This window comes from Podarcis raffonei, chromosome 2 (genome assembly GCF_027172205.1).
Source record: "Podarcis raffonei isolate rPodRaf1 chromosome 2, rPodRaf1.pri, whole genome shotgun sequence".
Lineage (NCBI taxonomy): Eukaryota > Metazoa > Chordata > Lepidosauria > Squamata > Lacertidae > Podarcis > Podarcis raffonei.
In genome coordinates this window covers 105,705,627-105,723,001 of record NC_070603.1, presented here as the reverse complement: position 1 = coordinate 105,723,001, position 17,375 = coordinate 105,705,627, and the positions used below count along the sequence as shown (strand labels likewise).

Genomic DNA, 17,375 nt, shown 5'->3' with positions numbered 1-17,375 from the left:
CAAGACAAAAGAGACCAATGAGCTCTGCTCTGTTTACACAAGGACTGTCCCCTGTCTTCACCAGTGAGGGATGCAGAAGACTGGCAGCGAGTGAACAGTGTTTGAAGCCATCCCTGCTGGCTTCCTCTTGTTACGCCTTTCAGTATTGGGAATTTGGTGGACCTCTGGACCGACCTTCATGCGCCAGGACTGGATTGGCGTTTTGATGTCACGCCGGGTACGGGGGGTTGTTTCTTCTGGTGGTCAGATGCTTATTTATTTGGCGTGACGTTCCTTTGGTGGGGAGCCCCGGGTCCTTCCTCCTCCTCCTCCTCCTCCTGTTGTTTTTTTGCTAAGCCATCATCTACCTGCTGTGGTTTTTTGGGCATAGAAACATTTTCTCTGGCCCAGCTGGGAAGTGACATGGTTATTGTGAACAGCCCCCTGCTTCCATTCCTGTCCAGCCATTCCAAGTCTGAATCCAGTTTCCTCCAGTGCCTTGACTTGATGGGTGTGTGTGTGTGTGTATGTGTGTTTTACCCCCTCTTCCTTTCACTTGGGGGAAGTTAAAGGGGTGGCGGGGGGAAAGCGGGCCCCACTTAACCTCATCAATAAGTGAAAACGAGAGAAAAAATAAATCCATGAGTTGCTGGGTTTCTTTGTCGGAGTTGATCGAAACCCCTGGTGTCAGGACTGTCCCGTACAAATGAGAAATTGAAAGGCAAGATTTTGGAACTTCGGAAAGCACTGGCGCTAGGTATTTTGGCCCTACCAGCCAACCAACCACTGACAGCTTGAAGAACTTGCTGTTTCTGTCTCGGCAACTTGACGCTCAAGGGGTTAGCCAACTTGGTGCCCACCAGATTTGGAAGTTGCTGTTAAGGCTCCCATGAGCCCCAACTTGCATGACTGATGGTCGGGGGATAACGGTGGGAACTGCTAGTCTGGTGGGTACCAAGTTGGCTATTCCTGCTGTCTACTTTTCTCACCAGTTCCCATCTGTCAGCTCCTCCTTCCGGGAGATCTTGAAGTTTGGTCTTCTGCTTGTAGCTGCGGCAGAGTGTTGTTTTCTCCGCCCCCCCCCCGCCCCCCCAGTGGCTCTGATCCCAGTCCACCCAAGTGGTAGCCTGTAAACGTGAGGTCTTTATTAGCAGAGAAGCAGGCCCAATGGCGCCACAGATATTTTTCTGAAGCTGAACAAATCCTCATTCAGCCACAGGTTGAGTGTCTCCCCACCTTCGTTTGTGTGTGTACGCGCTTTGGAATCTGAGAGAACAACAGGAGCCTATAGCATTGACTCTGAATCTTGGAGGTATGTTTCCCTTGGAGACCCCTGAAATAATTAGGCCAATGCCTTCTTGTCTTTGTAATGGAAGGTTGTTCTTCGAAAGAGTGCTGGCATGGTCTTGGTCAGCTCCTTGCATTGGCCCCAGAGAGGATCTGGGATATGTATTTTTAAGGATAGCTAGTTGGGCCCAACCTCTGGCAATTCAAGCCTGAGTGGCGGATCAACGCCCTTCTCTTAGCCCAAGTCTCCTCCGATCACTGTAGAATTTATTTATGCCAAATCACACGAGGAGAGGAAAAGATTAGCGCCAGGGGCCACTAAATCTGACAGTGGCGAATTGACTTAGGCCAAATTCACACTGTGCATTTCAAGCACCGTGATATACTTTTAAACATTCGTGGCTTTTTCCAGAGAATCCTGTGAGCTGCAGTTTAAGGGTCCTGAGAGTTGTTAGGAGACCATTCCCCTACAGTTCCCAGAGTTTCCTATGAAGAGGGATTTAATCGCTGTGAAGGGACTAGTGGTTTCTTAACAACTCTCGGCACCCCTTAAACTGCTGCTCCCATAATTCTTTCAGGGGGAAGCCATGGTTGTATCATAGTGCTTTAAACACACGGTGCGAAGTGGCCCAGGATGCTCATCCAGTTATGTCCTCGTTAGCCAGGTATCCACAAATCACGGCCAGCCTTAAGAAGCAAACCTACTGCGTGCTGGTCACAAACCTGCCCCTCCGCAGTACGAAAGGGACAAGGGTTTTGCATGATGCCACGCCGTGTTCAAGATCCAGGGGTAGCTTCCTTTTCCCAGTTCTTACATTGGAAAGGAGAGCGAGAGCTCAACCCACTATCCTGAAGACCTTTGGGAAGCAGTGAAGAAACTTTTTGCAGGTGTTTCCAGGGCTCAGTGTGGCAACGAGACTATTCCCCCCTCACACACACACACACTAAGGACGATGCTTCCCTTGCCATACTCAAGCATACATCCCTCAGGGGCGAGCCAGCAGGTCCCTGTGTAGATCTCTGCAGCCACACCAGTGCGAGACCCCTGGTGAGTTGAGCCAGCCTTGCAATGGTTTCTAATACTGCCTCCCTTAAGGCACAAGCAGAGTGCTAGCCAAGGGAGATGGGAGCTGTCAGATTCCAGCCTGGGAAAATGCCAGCATCGCTTTCTGAGCCTGCTACCTCTGGGCAATGTTGCTGAAGAATTATTTATATGCCAGTTCAGGATTTGATTTCCATATCTGTGGATTTTTGTGTGTGTGTGTGTGAATTTTGTTACTGCCTCCCGTGCACATTTGTGCAACCACATAACACAGTGCCTCGCCCATCGTGGGCTCCATCATCTACCAAGCCCCTTTCCGGGATTAAATAAACTTTTTATAAGAAAAAAGAAGCAAATCTTGTCTTTCGTTCTTAAATGCAGTTGATCAATCGTGGCACTCTGCATTTCTGGCAGGGCCGGATTTAGGTTAGATGAGCCCCTAAGCTACTGAAGGTATTAATGGGGCCCTTTATATGTCCAGCTGTCCTTTGTCAACAACAAATTGTCACTTTTTTGTGTTGAATATATGCTATATGGTAATTTATGGACCTAATAGATATCTAAAGCCATTTGCACATGCAGAATGTAGGCACCCTATATATAGAAATGAGCAAACCAGTGATATTTTAGGGAGCAGGCTAGCAGGCGGGGCCCATTACTTACATTATAGGAGCCTACACAACACAAAACACTGTTGCTGTGTGTAGGTTTCATTTTATTTGTTTGTTATATTTTGGAAATGTACATCCAGCTTTTTTTCCCTTTAATTTTTTTTGGGGGGCCCTTAAGATAGTGGGGCCCTAAGCTATAGCTTGTTTAACTTATACGTAAATCCAGCACTGAATTTTCTGGTGCTGCATGTGTACCTACCGCCACCATATCAAGGCTGTGGGTGTATGAGTTTAAGGGTTGCTTTGCAGCTGAGGGGCACCCTTGCATTGAGTTCGAATGAGACCAAGAAATGGAGGTTGGGTTGAGTCGTGGTGGTTGGCTCAAGGTCACCTGGTGAACTTTGTGCCTGAGTGAGGATTTGAACCCAGGTCTCCCAGTCCCTTGCCTGACACACTAAGCACCATGTCATGCTGTAATTCATAGCACGGGAAAGCTTGATCTGCTCTGACCAAACTCTGGGCTAGCAAGTTTGGTCTCTTGCATCCTGGAAGCCTTTCCTGCTTCCTTCAAAGTTGCAGTGGTAAACTTTCCCAAGGGTGTGAAGGGAATTAACTGGCGGTGTTGCAACAACACCTGGAAACAGCTGCAGCGATTGACTTGGAGTTGCACAAGCTTTTGAGACTGATTCAACCTGTTCTTAATCATCTGTGGTTGCACACAGGTTGATGAAGAGGAGGGAGTTGTCCCTAGAGCCTTCGCTGGGGTAGCGTCCGGTGGGAGGAAAAGTTGGGACGAGGTCACAAGCCAAGCCTACTGCAATCTGTGGTAGTCGCCCTGCTAAGGAAGTGGCCAAGAGTTTGTGTGACATGATTGTTGCACGCCCAGGGCGAGGGAGAATCTGGCTCCCTGAGATGTGTGGGATGTGTCTGCTGTTGGCGTGAGGCCAATAAAACCTGTAGTTTTGCTCTTCAGGTCCTGACAAGATCAAAGCCCAGCCTTCAACGCCCCATTTAAAAGGGGTGTGTTTGTAACACGGGGATATAAACACTTCTTGTGCTGGGACGGTCATTTTTTAAGACACAAAGCTGTCGATGCCAGTCGTCTCGGGTAAGCCATGCCACCTACCTGAAATGGGGTTTAGGGGTGGGGAGAGGGTGTCCTGTGAACTTTGTGGTGGGTTGCTAACAGTGGCTAATTCAGCCTGGTGATTTTTGAGCAGGGTCGCTTACCGCGCAGCAAAGGAACCGAAGAGTCCATCCAAATGTACTCAGCCATTTGCATTTTGTTATTTTTTTCTCAGATTCATGGAGTACAATATTAGAGTAATCTTGATTCAGTCTTTGAGCCATAGGTGTCAACTTTCAGATTTGAAAATAAGGGGTCAGCAGCCTCACCTGTCCCGGGGATAGATTATGGGATATCTAACAATCCGGGATAGCAGCGGGAAACGGCGCTGGAATAAGGGAATTTCCTGCAAAAAAAGAGAAGGTTGACAGCTATGCTTTGAGCACAGGGTGAAAAGCTGAGATGCCAAGTTCTGCATGCCCCCTCCCACATTAAGATCGCTGCTGAGATTTGGACCAGCGGCTTCTAGTTCATAGGTGATGGGCTGAATTGCTGTTCTGTGTCAACCTGCACACTTTTAACATGCGCGGAAATGTTCTCCTTGATGTAGATCGTTCTGGTTTTCAGCTTTCACAGCATTCGGAACACTTGGGCAATGTGTGTTGTTGTTGTTGTTGTTTAGTCGTTTAGTCGTGTCCGACTCTTCGTGACCCCATGGACCAGAGCACGCCAGGCACCTCTGTCCTCCACTACCTCCCGCAATTTGGTCAAACTCACGCTGGTAAGCTCGAAAACACTATCCAACCATCTCGTCCTCTGTCGCCCCCTTCTCCTTGTGCCCTCCATCTTTCCCAGCATCAGTGTCTTCTCCAGGGAGTCTTCTCTTCTCATGAGGTGGCCAAAGTACTGGAGCCTCAGCTTCACGATCTGTCCTTCCAGTGAGCACTCAGGGCTGATTTCATTAAGAATGGATGCGTTTGATCTTCTTGCAGTCCATGGGACTCTCAAGAGTCTTCTCCAGCACCATAATTCAAAAGCATCAATTCTTTGGCGGTCAGCCTTCTTTATGGTCCAGCTCTCACTTCCATACATCACTACTGGGAAAACCATGGCTTTAACTATAAGGACCTTTGTTGGCAAGGTGACGTCTCTACTTCTCTACTTCTCAAGATGCGGGCAATGTGTACCGCAGAAGAAAGGGAGAATAGCACAGGGATATAAGTCCTAAAAACAGGACATACGAGTGGGATCTGCAACAAAATGTTGCAGGGTAGCCTCACCTAACAGGAATGCTCTGTTTGGGGTTCCGCCAGCCAGCTATGCCGTTCTCTAGGGTGGAATGTTTCACCCCACCCACCCCCATTTTCTGTTTTTGTTATCTATAGCTTATTAGGGTTTTCAGCATTGTTTACACTTTTGTACAGTGTGCAAACAGACATTTTACTTTAACCATGACTCCTGAGCAAGCTTGGTCCTCACCCATCCCAATTTAAAATAATAATCATGCAAACTTCGTGTTCCTCTGAGCATGCTTATAGCACCCTTCTGCTTCTCGGTGGTGCTATTTTAGTTACAGTTTTGTCGGCACCCACCCTGAGTTTGGTAATAGAGGGAGTGATTATGTTTGTGTATCATTTTAGCGAAAGAAGCTGAGGAAACCAGTATCTTGAGCCTTTGTTAAATGCAGGAAATATTCTTAAAAACTTTATTTAAATAAAAAAAATATTGCTCTTTGCCTTTTGCCCGGTCCTGCAGAGAAATTAACCGAACCAGCTATATTTCACTGCCACGTCATTGAGAAGCTCTCTGCAATGTTCTATAGGTACTTGAAAGTCAAAGGAAGAGGGAGAGAGTGGGGAAAGATTTGGTCCACACCCCCCCCCCACAACTATAATTTCAAATAGTATATTGGAAGTAGGGATGGAGGAGAAACTCAACTCAGTTCGCATTCAAAGGTGAATCTATCAAATCTGCATTTGAGGTTTGAACTGAAACTTAACCATCCTTTTGAAATTTGCATGTATCTGAATTTTGCAATGCACTCATCCAACCAATGTTTACCTCCCCCCCCCAAAAAAAAAATATTAGGGGAAGTCCTGCATGAAAATGAATATGCTCATGAAAATTGCTTGCCGGAATGTGTTATGTTAGTCAAAGTTACCCCTAAATGTGTGTACTGGGATAAATTCGATCTAAAACACTGATGGATTTTCAAGAGGGTTCTTTTTCTTAATTGCAAACTTGCTGCTGGAATGTGGAAAACTGAATTTGATATTGGAAAAATGAAAAACCGAGAGAACCAGTGTTGTAATTACAACAATTAAAACACAACGATAGAGCGTTCGATCCCTGATGGGAGAGGAAGAATTACCGTATTTTTTGCACCATAACACTCACTTTTTTCCTCCTAGAAACTAAGGGGAAATGTCTGTGCGTGTTATGGAGGGAATGCCTACGGGTGGCATGCCTACGGATTTTCCTCCTCTAAAAACTACGTGCGTGTTATGGTTGGGTGCGTGTTATAGAGCGAAAAATACGGTAGATGCCTAGTGGTGGGAGCACTTAGTAACTTCAGTTTGGTCTTCCTTTCTGCTGTTTCACAAACCCATTGCCTGCCTCATGCTTGAATCTGAGCCTCTGGGGCCGGGAACCAAGTGGGAGTTTGGGACATGCTAATCCTGCAGTCATTAGGTTTATTACTTGATGACCTGTTTGAAACTACCATAAGTTGCCTCACCAGGCTTTCTTGGCGCCCTCGGGTGAGAACCAGCCAAGGTGGGTAGTGCCAAGAAGATGGCTTGGTTTACTCACACTCCCAAATTGGCATGTTGGAAACTCAAGCAGGGTGAGGAATCTGCTGCTCATCCCGGGAAGGAGTCAGGTCATTGCTCATGAACTTATCCGGCTCGAAACCTAACACACATTTCCCGAGTCAGTGGAAAGCAGCCAAGAGCATCGGTGCAGTAAATATTGTTTTGGGGCATGTGCTCAGCATGAGGTTGAGTTGGGTTTACCTGTGCAGCCACGTAACCTGCATTTTCTGTGGTTGTGTGAATGAGTCCTAGGAATATTTTACATCACTTATATTGTTTACAGTGGTACCTCAGATTAAGTACTTAATTCGTTCCAAAGGTCCGTTCTTTACCTGAAACTGTTCTTAACCTGAAGCACCACTTTAGCTAATGGGGCCTCCTGCTGCTGCCGCACGACCGGAGCCCGATTTCTGTTCTTATCCTGAAGCAAAGTTCTTAACCTGAAGCGCTATTTCTGGGTTAGCGGAGTCTGTAACCTGAAGCGTATGTAACCCGAAGTACCACGGTTCCACACACAAAAAAATGCCACAACAAATTTGTTAAAAGGCTATGGATAAATATGATACATTTTTTGGTGTGTAGTGGCTTGGGGGGGGGAGTATAGTCGTACCTTGGAAGTCAAACGGAATCTGTTCCGGAAGTCCGTTCCACTTCCAAAATGTTTGGAAACCAAAGCACGGCTTCTGATTGGCTGCAGGAAGCTCCTGCAGCCAATCAGAAGCTGCGGAAGCCCCGTCGGACGTTCGGCTTCCAAAAATAGTTTGCAAACCGGAACAGTCACTTCCGGGTTTGTGGCTTTTGGGAGCCAAAACGTTCGAGAACTAAGCTGTTTGAAAACCAAGGTACAACTGTAGTTCTATTACAGTCCTCTGAATCAAGGGAGACATGGTTGTCTGAATGCTTCACTACCGTGATCATATACCAGTTTCTGCTTCTTGTGACATGCCCATGTTCTCCCACACCAGGCGCTTACATTTTCCAAAACTTAGAAGGGGTGCAATAAATTGGGTTCTGCGTTTGCAGAAGCAAGGGATGGAGAGTGGCATTCAGCCTCACTTCTTTCCACCTAGAAATTAACTAGAGTCCTGAGTTCAGGGTGCTGCGCAGCCAACATGGGTAATGTAATAGGTGAAATTGGCTCTGATGCGTTGAGCCTTCAACATCTGTGAAGGAGTAGGTTGGTTTTTTCCTTGGAGCCCTAAGCTCATTGGGTTGTAAATCTACATGGCTTTGCAAACAACATACATTTAAAGCAGCGCCGGCCCCAAAGAATCATGGGAATTATAGTTTGCTAAGGGACGCAGGTGGCGCTGTGGGTTAAACCACAGAGCCTAGGACTTGCCGATCAGAAGGTCAGCGGTTCAAATCCCCGAGACAGGGTGAGCTCCCGTTGCTCGGTCCCTGCTCCTGCCCACCTAGCAGTTTGAAACCACGTCAAAGTGCAAGTAGATAAATAGGTACCACTCTGGCGGGAAGGTAAATGGCGTTTCCGTGCGCTGCTCTGGTTCGCCAGAAGCAGCTTAGTCATGCTGGCCACATGACCCGGAAGCTGTACGCCCGCTCCCTCGGCCAATAAAGCGAGATGAGTGCTGCAACCCCAGAGTCAGCCACGACTGGACCTAATGGTCAGGGGTCCCTTTACCTTTAAGGGTGCTGGGAACTGTAGTTCTGCACCAAGAGTAAGCTACAGTTCCCATTATTCCTTTCTGGGAGGGGAGAGATTTAAAGGTGCTTCAGAAGTGTGCTGTGTCTGTAGCCGAAGTGGCAACGCAGAAGATATCCAGACTGTTTCAATCCAAGCATTGCAATACAGGGGGAACGGGTTCACATCTGTCACAAGGCTCAGATCACCTTCCTCTCTGGTGAAATGTATTCGGCTGCATCATTGCTACAGGGTTATCGCGGACAGAATCCTTTTAGAAAATGGGAAGAACAGCCAAGAGTGTGTACCAAGCGCAGCCTTTTGGTCTCCACAAAATGGCCAAGCAGATGTTCCAGGAAACTCTCAAGAAGGTGATAGTGAGCCGTTTGCAACAGCTAGTAAGCCTTCCTGATTCCTGTGCAGTCCCCTCAAGAGGCCATTTTGAACGATTTGCTAGTCATTACTTGACTAATCTTCCCCTCCCATGCTCAGTAGTCTTAATCATAGGGCTGCCAGACATTACTGGGATTTCAAAGGCGGGATTGACGTCCGCATCTTAGGCAAGTCAATCAAAAAATTTCCTTTTTTTTTTTTTGCTCAACAATTTTTGTGGTTTCTTTTAGGGGGGGAAACAACAACTTTCAGGGTGTTCTGGTCTTTACTTTTTGAAAAAGAGCAACCCTACCTGATAATTAAATATACAGTGGTACCTCAGGTTAAGTACTTAATTTGTTCCAGAGGTCCGTTCTTAACCTGAAACTGTTCTTAACCTGAAGCACCACTTTAGCTAATGGGGCCTCCCGCTGCTGCCGCGCTGCCAGAACATGATTTCTGTTCTCATCCTGAAGCAAAGTTCTTAACCTGAGGTAATATTTCTTGGTTAGCGGAGTCTGTAACCTGAAGCGTATGTAACCTGAAGCGTATGTAACCCGAGGTACCACTGTACTACAAAAGTCTCTCCTCACCTCCCTGCCTGCGCCACAAGCTGCTGCTTCCTTGGCAGCTCAGAAATTCAGATTTTTAAAAAAGCAGCATAGCATAAGAACATAATACAGTGGTACCTCGGGTTACATACGCTTCAGGTTACATCCGCTTCAGTTTACAGACTCCGCTAACCCAGAAATAGTACCTCAGGTTAAGAACTTTGCTTCAGGATGAGAACAGGAATCGTGCTCCAGCGGCGCGGCAGCAGCAGGAGGCCCCATTAGCTAAAGTGGTGCTTCAGGTTAAGAACAGACCTCCGGAATGAATTAAGTACGTAACCCGAGGTACCACTGGCCTGTCAAGCCCAGCTTCCTGTTCTCACCCTTGTTCACAGGAAGCCTGTAAGCAGGTCCTGAGTGCGACAGCACTATTCCTGCAGACAAGATTGCTGGTTTTCAAAGGTGCATTGCCTCCAAATGTGAACGGAGGACAGAGCCATTGCGGGAGTGAGTACAGAGGTCTGTCCTGAAACTTCCAATGTTTTGTTAGATAACACAAAGCTTCGTTAGATAGCACAGAGTTCTAGCATTAGGAAAGCAGGGGAGAAAACGTATGTCTCTCCACTTTCTACACACACCTTGATTTGGTCCCAATAATTGGACGCAGGGCCCATCCTCGCCAGCTAAAGGGAAGGCCCCACTGCTCTTAGCTGTGAAACCAGCATTTCTTTAGCATCCAGATTTTAAAAAACGCTTACCAATTATTTCTGTGCGCTGAGCCATCCGATCTGTATTTGTGGGCTAGGAATGGGTGAAACTGACCATTGCAGTTTCTCTCACTTTCCTGTTTCCTTGAGTTTGTGGTTTATTTATTTGTTTTTAAGCCGACATGGACACTTGCCAGCATATTAGTATAATTTTCTCCTAATATACATATTTTTGCAATGTTAACAACAACAACAAGACATTTTATTTATACCCCGCCCTCCCCAGCCAGAGCCGGGCTCAGGATGGCTAACACCATTAAAATTACAGTAAAAACATAATAGGAAAAAAACCCCAATTTAAAATACAGGTTAAAATGCAATTTGAAATGCAGCCTCATTTTAAAAGTAGCTGATAGATCAAAACCATAAGGGGAGGGAAACATAAGGGTCAGACCGAGTCCAAACCAAAGGCCAGGCGGAACAGCTCCGTCTTGCAGGCCCTGCGGAAAGATGTCAAATCCCGCAGGGCCCTAGTCTCTTGTGACAGAGCGTTCCACCAAGTCGGGGCCAGTACTGAAAAGGCCCTGTACCTAGTTGAGACCAATCTAACCACCTTGTGACCTGGGACCTCCAAAATGTTCCCTAACACAATGCATTTTTGCCTGTTATTTCACTAATATATGCATTTCAATGCACACTTTAGCATTCACATACTTGCACACGTTCCTCAGCCGAGAGCTGTGTTGCAAAATTCAGAGAAGCGTGAATTTTCAGAGGATGTGTGTGTTTTGATTTGTGTATTAGGTAGATTTGCCTTTGTATTAGAAGTTAATCAAATTTCTCTCCCATCAATACTATTGGCCTCACTTCAATGATATGTTAATTTGTATGTCATCTTGGCTGGTTGATCTCTTTTTTTAAGTCCATGGAAACTGTTTGGATCTGGTATGTTGACAGAAGAAAGTTTGATGCATGTACTGAATGGAGAGGATAGCTTGAAATGTAATCTCAGTTTATGGTACAATGAGCCTAGATGCTGCTGCACCGTAAAATATCTTAATCCTGTCTGTCTACTGACAACGGAAAAAGACAACAACAGTTGGGTGGGAATGGTGGCAAAGGTAACAACAGATGTGGGCTTTTGCACTTTTGTACATTTCAGTTACAAATGGGTGTACAGTGGTACCTCGGGATACATACGCTTCAGGTTACATACACTAACCCACTAACCCAGAAATCGTACCTCAGGTTCAGAACTTTGCTTCAGGATGAGAACAGAAATCATGCTCTGGTGGCGCGGTGGCAGCAGGAGGCCCCATTAGCTAAAGTGGTGCTTCAGGTTAAGAACAATTTCAGGTTAAGAACGGACCTCCAGAATGAATTAAGTACTTAACCCGAGGTACCACTGTATTTCAGTTAGGGGTGAGGTCTAAGGCCACATTCACACCATACATTGAAAGCATTATGATACTACTTTAAACACTCGTGACTTCCCCCAAAGCATTCTGGGAGCTGTAGTTTGTTAAAGGTACTGAGAGTTGTTAGGAGATCCCTATTCCCCTCACAGAGTAGTTTAGCAGTCCTCTTCTTTTCACAAGGAACTCTGGGAATTGTGAGGGGAATAGGGATCTCCTAACAACTTTAACAAACCACAGCTCCCATAATTCTTTGGGGGAAGAAACCAGTGTTTAAAGTAGCATCATAATGCTTTCAATGTATGGCGTGAATGTGGCTCTATTTTCACCAAAAACATAGATTATTATTTTTAAAAGGATTTGGAGGAAGAGGGAGAAAAGTTGCCCCATGCAGATGCATGCAGAGGTCTTTGTTTCCATGTGCAATTGGTACAATCAAACCAAGAAAGTAAATCTTTCCACTTTCCCTTCTAGCAGTGGAGACTTGGGCAACACCATTTCTGACTCCCATTTGCCATGGGAGACGCTGCTGCAGAGGTTGCGATGTCTGCCAGACAGCCCAGCGTGAACAAGATAATTGTGTACGACAAGGCCAATTTTCAGGGGCTCAGCAAAGAGTTCACCTGCGACATCCCTGACCTTCACGACCTGGATTTTGGCGATTGCATCTCCTCCCTGAAGGTGATTGGACAGCCTTGGGTCGCCTACAAAGCCTCCAAGTTTGAGGGCGATGGCTTTGCTTTTGAGGAAGGGGATTATGAAGAGATCGACAGGAGCAACAAAATCTCCTCCCTCCGGCTGGTCCACTACGATCTCTCCAACCCCCAGATCACCCTCTACGAACTCCCCAACTATGAGGGACAGAAGAAAGTGGTGAAGGAAGAAACCAACCTCACCTACGGCTACTTCAATGACCGGGTCTCTTCCCACGTGGTGCAGAGCGGCGCCTGGCTCCTGTATAAGCACCCGAACCGTGGCGGGTGGTACCACATCGCCTGGCCCGGGGAGCGTGTCCACGACTACAAAACAGAGCTCGATTTCGACGACAGCTTGTCCCACTTGCGCCCCCTGCAGGCCGGCAGGCCCATCGTCACCGCCAAACTCCTGTGGGACCAGAAGAAAGTGGAGGACGAGAAGGACATTCTGATCGACGAGATCGTGGGAACCAATTGCACCGAGTACGAGCAAGCGTTCACCGCCAACACTTGCCGGGAGTACAACGCCACCGTCATCCAGAGCTTCCACTTCAGCAACACCACGTCCCTCAAGCTTGGCTTCTCCTTCCAGGTCACCGTGGGAGGTGCCAACGTCTTGGCGGTGGAGAAAGGGAAGCACGAGTCGACCACCACCAGCGAGAAGGTGGAGGTTATGCTGCCTGCCAAGATCCCTCCTTGCACCCAGCTCACGATCCACGTGGTCAAGAAGGAGACCACCACCTCGGTGCCGGTGGAGCTGACCATCTGCCAGAATGGGAAGGAAAGGAAAGAGCATGCGGAGTACCGGTGTGTGTCTGGCCGCACCATCAGCACCAGGTACACCATGAAGCCTACCTCAGCAGCGCAGGGAGCTGCCTTCACCAAACCTTCTCATGTGGAAACAAGGGAGAATTCCCAGGCTTAGCCTGAACCAGGAACGTCTGGGGAGAGATCCTAAACCCCTGCCTGAATGAGCTTTTTTGGTGTTGTCCGAGGACCTCAGTGGGGTGGCCACTCCCATATCATACTCTGTGGGTGAAGGGGAAAGTCTTATTTCAAGGGTGTGGGACCTGTGGCCTCCAGGTGTGGCTAGACTCCCAACCTTCATCCTCCTCAGCTGGCATAACCAGCGGTCAGGGGATGATGGGAGTTGTAGACCTGCAATGTCTGGGTGGCCACAGGTTCTGCGTCTCTGCTAGGCTGTTATCGTTGGGCACGGTGATGGTTTCTAGGTTTGTAGGGTTGGTTTAGAGAAGGGTTGGAGATAGCATTGCATGGGAGTAAGCTACTGTGGTAGTTCAGAGGGCAACTTCCACGTTGAAAAACACATGAGGTTGACTAACAAAATGTAAATAAACGAATAAACGAATAACGACTCAAGTCTTTTCTCAAGGATCTTCCAGCAGACAATAACAAAGCCAAGAATGAGTCTACTGAACTGCCTCTCCACAAACATCTCCCAGTATATTTATGCTTATCTGGCAGGAGATGGTCAGGGAATGGTCCATCTTGGAGGAAGATTAGTTGAGGCGTCTCTTTAATCCTGGGCTTTCCAGTACCAGTCCTAGAATAGCAGCAGTAGAATAGCAGCAAGGCTATCTAGGTCAAAGGTGGCAGGACCAAGAAAAAGGACCATAGCTCAGGAGACAGAGCCCGTGCTTTGGATGCAGATGGTCCCAGGTTCAATTCCTGGCATTGCCAGACAACAGGGCTGGGCAAGGATTTCGGCTGAAGCTCTGGAGGGCTATTGCCAGTGATTGTAGGGGTAATACTGGGCTAGATGGAGTGATGACTCAGGATAAAGCAATTTCCAATGACTTTACCTACCCAAAGAAATGGACTACTGTGGTACCTTGGTTCTCAAACTTCATCCGTTCCGGAGGTCCATTCCAAAACCAAGGCCTTCCAAAACCAAGGTGCGCCTTCCCATAGAAAGTAATGCAAAATGGATTAATCCGTTCCAGACTTTGAAAAACAACCCCTAAAACACCAACTTAACATGAATTTTACTATCTGACGAGACCGTTGATCCATAAAATGAAAGCAATAAACAATGTACTGCAGTCATACAATCAATCGATCAGTAGCTGAACTGGGTTCCACACGGTCACAAGAACAAAACAAAAAAGAGCTGCAAAACAAAAATGCAAAATAAATAGCAAAAACAAAGAGACCTCATCGTAACACTCAAAACGGAAGCGTGGCATTCAAATTGTAAGCGTAACACTAAAAACGGAGCACGTTTGGCTTCTGGAAAAAGTTCGCAAGCTGGAACACTTACTTCTGGGTTTGCAGTGTTTGAGTTCCAAGTTGTTTGAGGACCAAGGCATTTGAGAACCAAGGTACCACTGTACATAATCCAGGATGTCTGGTTGCACCAGAGGTGAAGAGCATGAGCATTTAAGGTGCACCACATCAGCAATGAAAGCAATAAAACCAAATCCTAATGGTTCGAGCAAGTGAGCACAGGTTACAGAAGACTCTTCATGGTCACCTGTCAATTCTAGGATTCTCTGGTTTGTTTGCTTTTTAATGTCCTGACTGTCTTCCTTTGACCATGCATCTGCTTGGGAGAGACAACTTCACTGTCACGCTGGGTAGCAACGGGTCTGAAACAGGATTGAGCAACTTCTGGCCCACCCAACGGTGTTGGACTACAACTCCCATCATCCCAGGCCATTGGTTATGCTGGTCTGGGGCTGATGGGAGCTGTATCTGGAAGACAACAGGTTCGCCCCCCCCTGGTCAAAAAGAACTGAGATTTTTCTCTGCCGTCTGCTTTCCAGGAAGAAAGGAGGAGAGGAGCACAAGGAGTCTTGATTTAAAATAAAATAAAAGTGCTTCGTGCATCCGCATCTAATCTTGACCCTTTCTAAAATTTATTTATTGGCATGTGTGTGTTTTTTCTTTTTGTAAAACTACAAAACAATAAAATTAAATGGGGATTAAGGGTTTTTCTCAGGACAGTGGAAAGTGTGCTGTGTTCCATGTGGTGGTGGCACTCATCCTTTTTTGGGGGGGGAGGTTAGTGAGAAATGCCCCTATTTTCATCTCAGGAATATTGGAGAGCATAGCATTCTTTGTTCCTGGCAATATAAAAGTGCTCACTTGCACCCATCTCTCCGCGCTGAGCTTCCTGCTCTCCCCACTGTGCTAATTATCACCCCAATTTTGCACTCACCTGGTTGTGCAAACGTCAAACGGAACAAAAGGCAGATGACTCAAAATTCTGATCCCACATAGGCTTAAGTAATTGGGCGGCTGGCACAAGAATTGGGAAACGAACAGGATATTGTATGGGGTTTCTGAGAAGGATTGCTAAAACGAGAAGCGTCCCCGTTTGTTGAGTTTGTCAGAAAGAGTTTCCAGCCCACGGGATTGCACAGAGGACCTTAAGATGCACCATGAATCATGAGTGTACCTTGATCCAAGAACAGGAAACCGCAGTAGGATTAAATGGATAGTTCTCACCATGGAGGGGTCCCGCCTGGGATTAAATGCCAGTTGAGAAAGAGAGAGACTACAAATGGGAAAGCTAAATCAACCCTTAACTTTCTAACAGTAAGAGCTGTGTGCAGCGGCAGAGCGTTCCCCACTGGTGCCTGGGGTGGACGTGTGCACCGTGGAGGCAGGGGGCACTGCCAGAGCGATGCTCGCCCACTGGACCTAAACAGGGCCATGTTGTGTCACCTGCCCAGTGGGGAGTCCAGCCAGCTGACATGGCCCTGCTTCGAGGGACATCCTTGTGGGGTCCTGAGAGCCCAGCGCTGCTTTGCGAGACTTGCCAAAATTGTGCAGGGCTCATAGGGCACTGTGAGCTGTTGTGTCCTTCTGATGCTGCCAGTGTGGTGTAGTGGTTAAGAGCGGTGGACTCGTAATCTGGTGAACCGGGTTCGCTTCCCCGCTCCTCCACATGCAGCTGCTGGGTGACCTTGGGCTAGTCACACTTCTCTGAAGTCTCTCAGCCCTCACAGTGTGTTTGTTGTGGGGGAGGAAGGGAAAGGAGAATGTTAGCCGCTTTGAGACTCCTTAGGGTAGTGATAAAGCGGGATATCAAATCCAAACTCCTCTTCTTCATGGTGCCCTCCAGCCGGAGGGCAACGTGAGAAGGACGCAACAGCTCGTGACGCGTCAGGGCATTGTGAAGAATGTGACATCCTCAGACTGTGCCCTGGGTGATGGCTCTCCCAGCCTTGCCCACGCTACACCACAGGCTGTGTGGCCATGGACAGACTACCTTGGAAGGTGGTGGAGTCTCCTTCATTGAAGGTTTATCAACAGAGGCTAGGTGGCCATCTGTCAGGGATCCTTTTACCTGTGACTCCTGCAATGCTGGGAATCAAGACTAGTTGAGCCTTGGGGTTCCTTCCAGCTCTACAGATCATCTTCAGGACATTGTCAAGAACAGTGTCGAGAAAATACAAGTCATTTCACTGCTCTGGCTCCTGAATGTCCCCACTGTTTCTTCTTGCTCACGCTGTTGACCCTTAGCTTGCACCATGCTAGTATTCAACTATGACCCCTCTGGGGTTGTCATGCGATTGCATCATGTGAGTTTCAGGTGCACGGCAGAATAACACATAAGAGTTGCCAGAGAGGGGGAAAGGTCTCTGCTGTTCATTCAGGTGTTAAGGAGAGCAACTCTGCACTTGAGCCCAACTCCCTCTGTGGGCCTTGCTCCACCTATTGAGCTTTCGATGGGGGAGGGAGGCAGTTAATGGGGTCTCTTGATGTTGCCGCTGGAACTGAAAGTTGGCCCCTTTCTGCTCTTCAGAAGGGTCAGGTCACCACTACTTGGTGATTCAGTGCTGTCAATCATTGATCTGGCAGAGACCTGGCCATGTCGTAACCTTTGGCCTAGTTAAATGTTCTGCAAGGAGAGGGGAGAATCCTGCCTGATGAAATGAAACAGCCCTTTGGTCTCAGCAAGGCATGACATTCATGACTCTGTGGAAAAGACACAGACATTTGGCCCAAATAAAAAAAAAAAATTTACAGCCATGGGAGCCCAATCCCTCTCTTGCAGGGACTGCTGAATCAAATTCGGTGAAAGGACTGGATTTGCACATGCAAAGGAAAGAGTCCACCTCCTGATATTACTCTGGAAGGCCTCATGTACAATAATATGAGGAGTGTCCCCTCTAGGATATCCCCGTTGCCCCCTACCCATTAGTCAATGGTTGTCGTGTCCGTAT

The 17,375-nt window shown here is 47.4% G+C and overlaps 1 protein-coding gene across 1 annotated transcript; it reads left to right on the top strand.

Annotated features, from left to right (window-relative positions):
- The first annotated feature begins 11,969 nt into the window (after window positions 1-11,969).
- Window positions 11,970-14,341, top strand: LOC128408543 (epidermal differentiation-specific protein-like). The gene has a single exon (XM_053378430.1). It carries the CDS (start codon window positions 12,002-12,004, stop codon window positions 13,103-13,105), a length of 1,104 nt encoding a protein of 367 aa, XP_053234405.1. The 5' UTR covers window positions 11,970-12,001; the 3' UTR covers window positions 13,106-14,341.
- The last annotated feature ends 3,034 nt before the right edge of the window (window positions 14,342-17,375 follow it).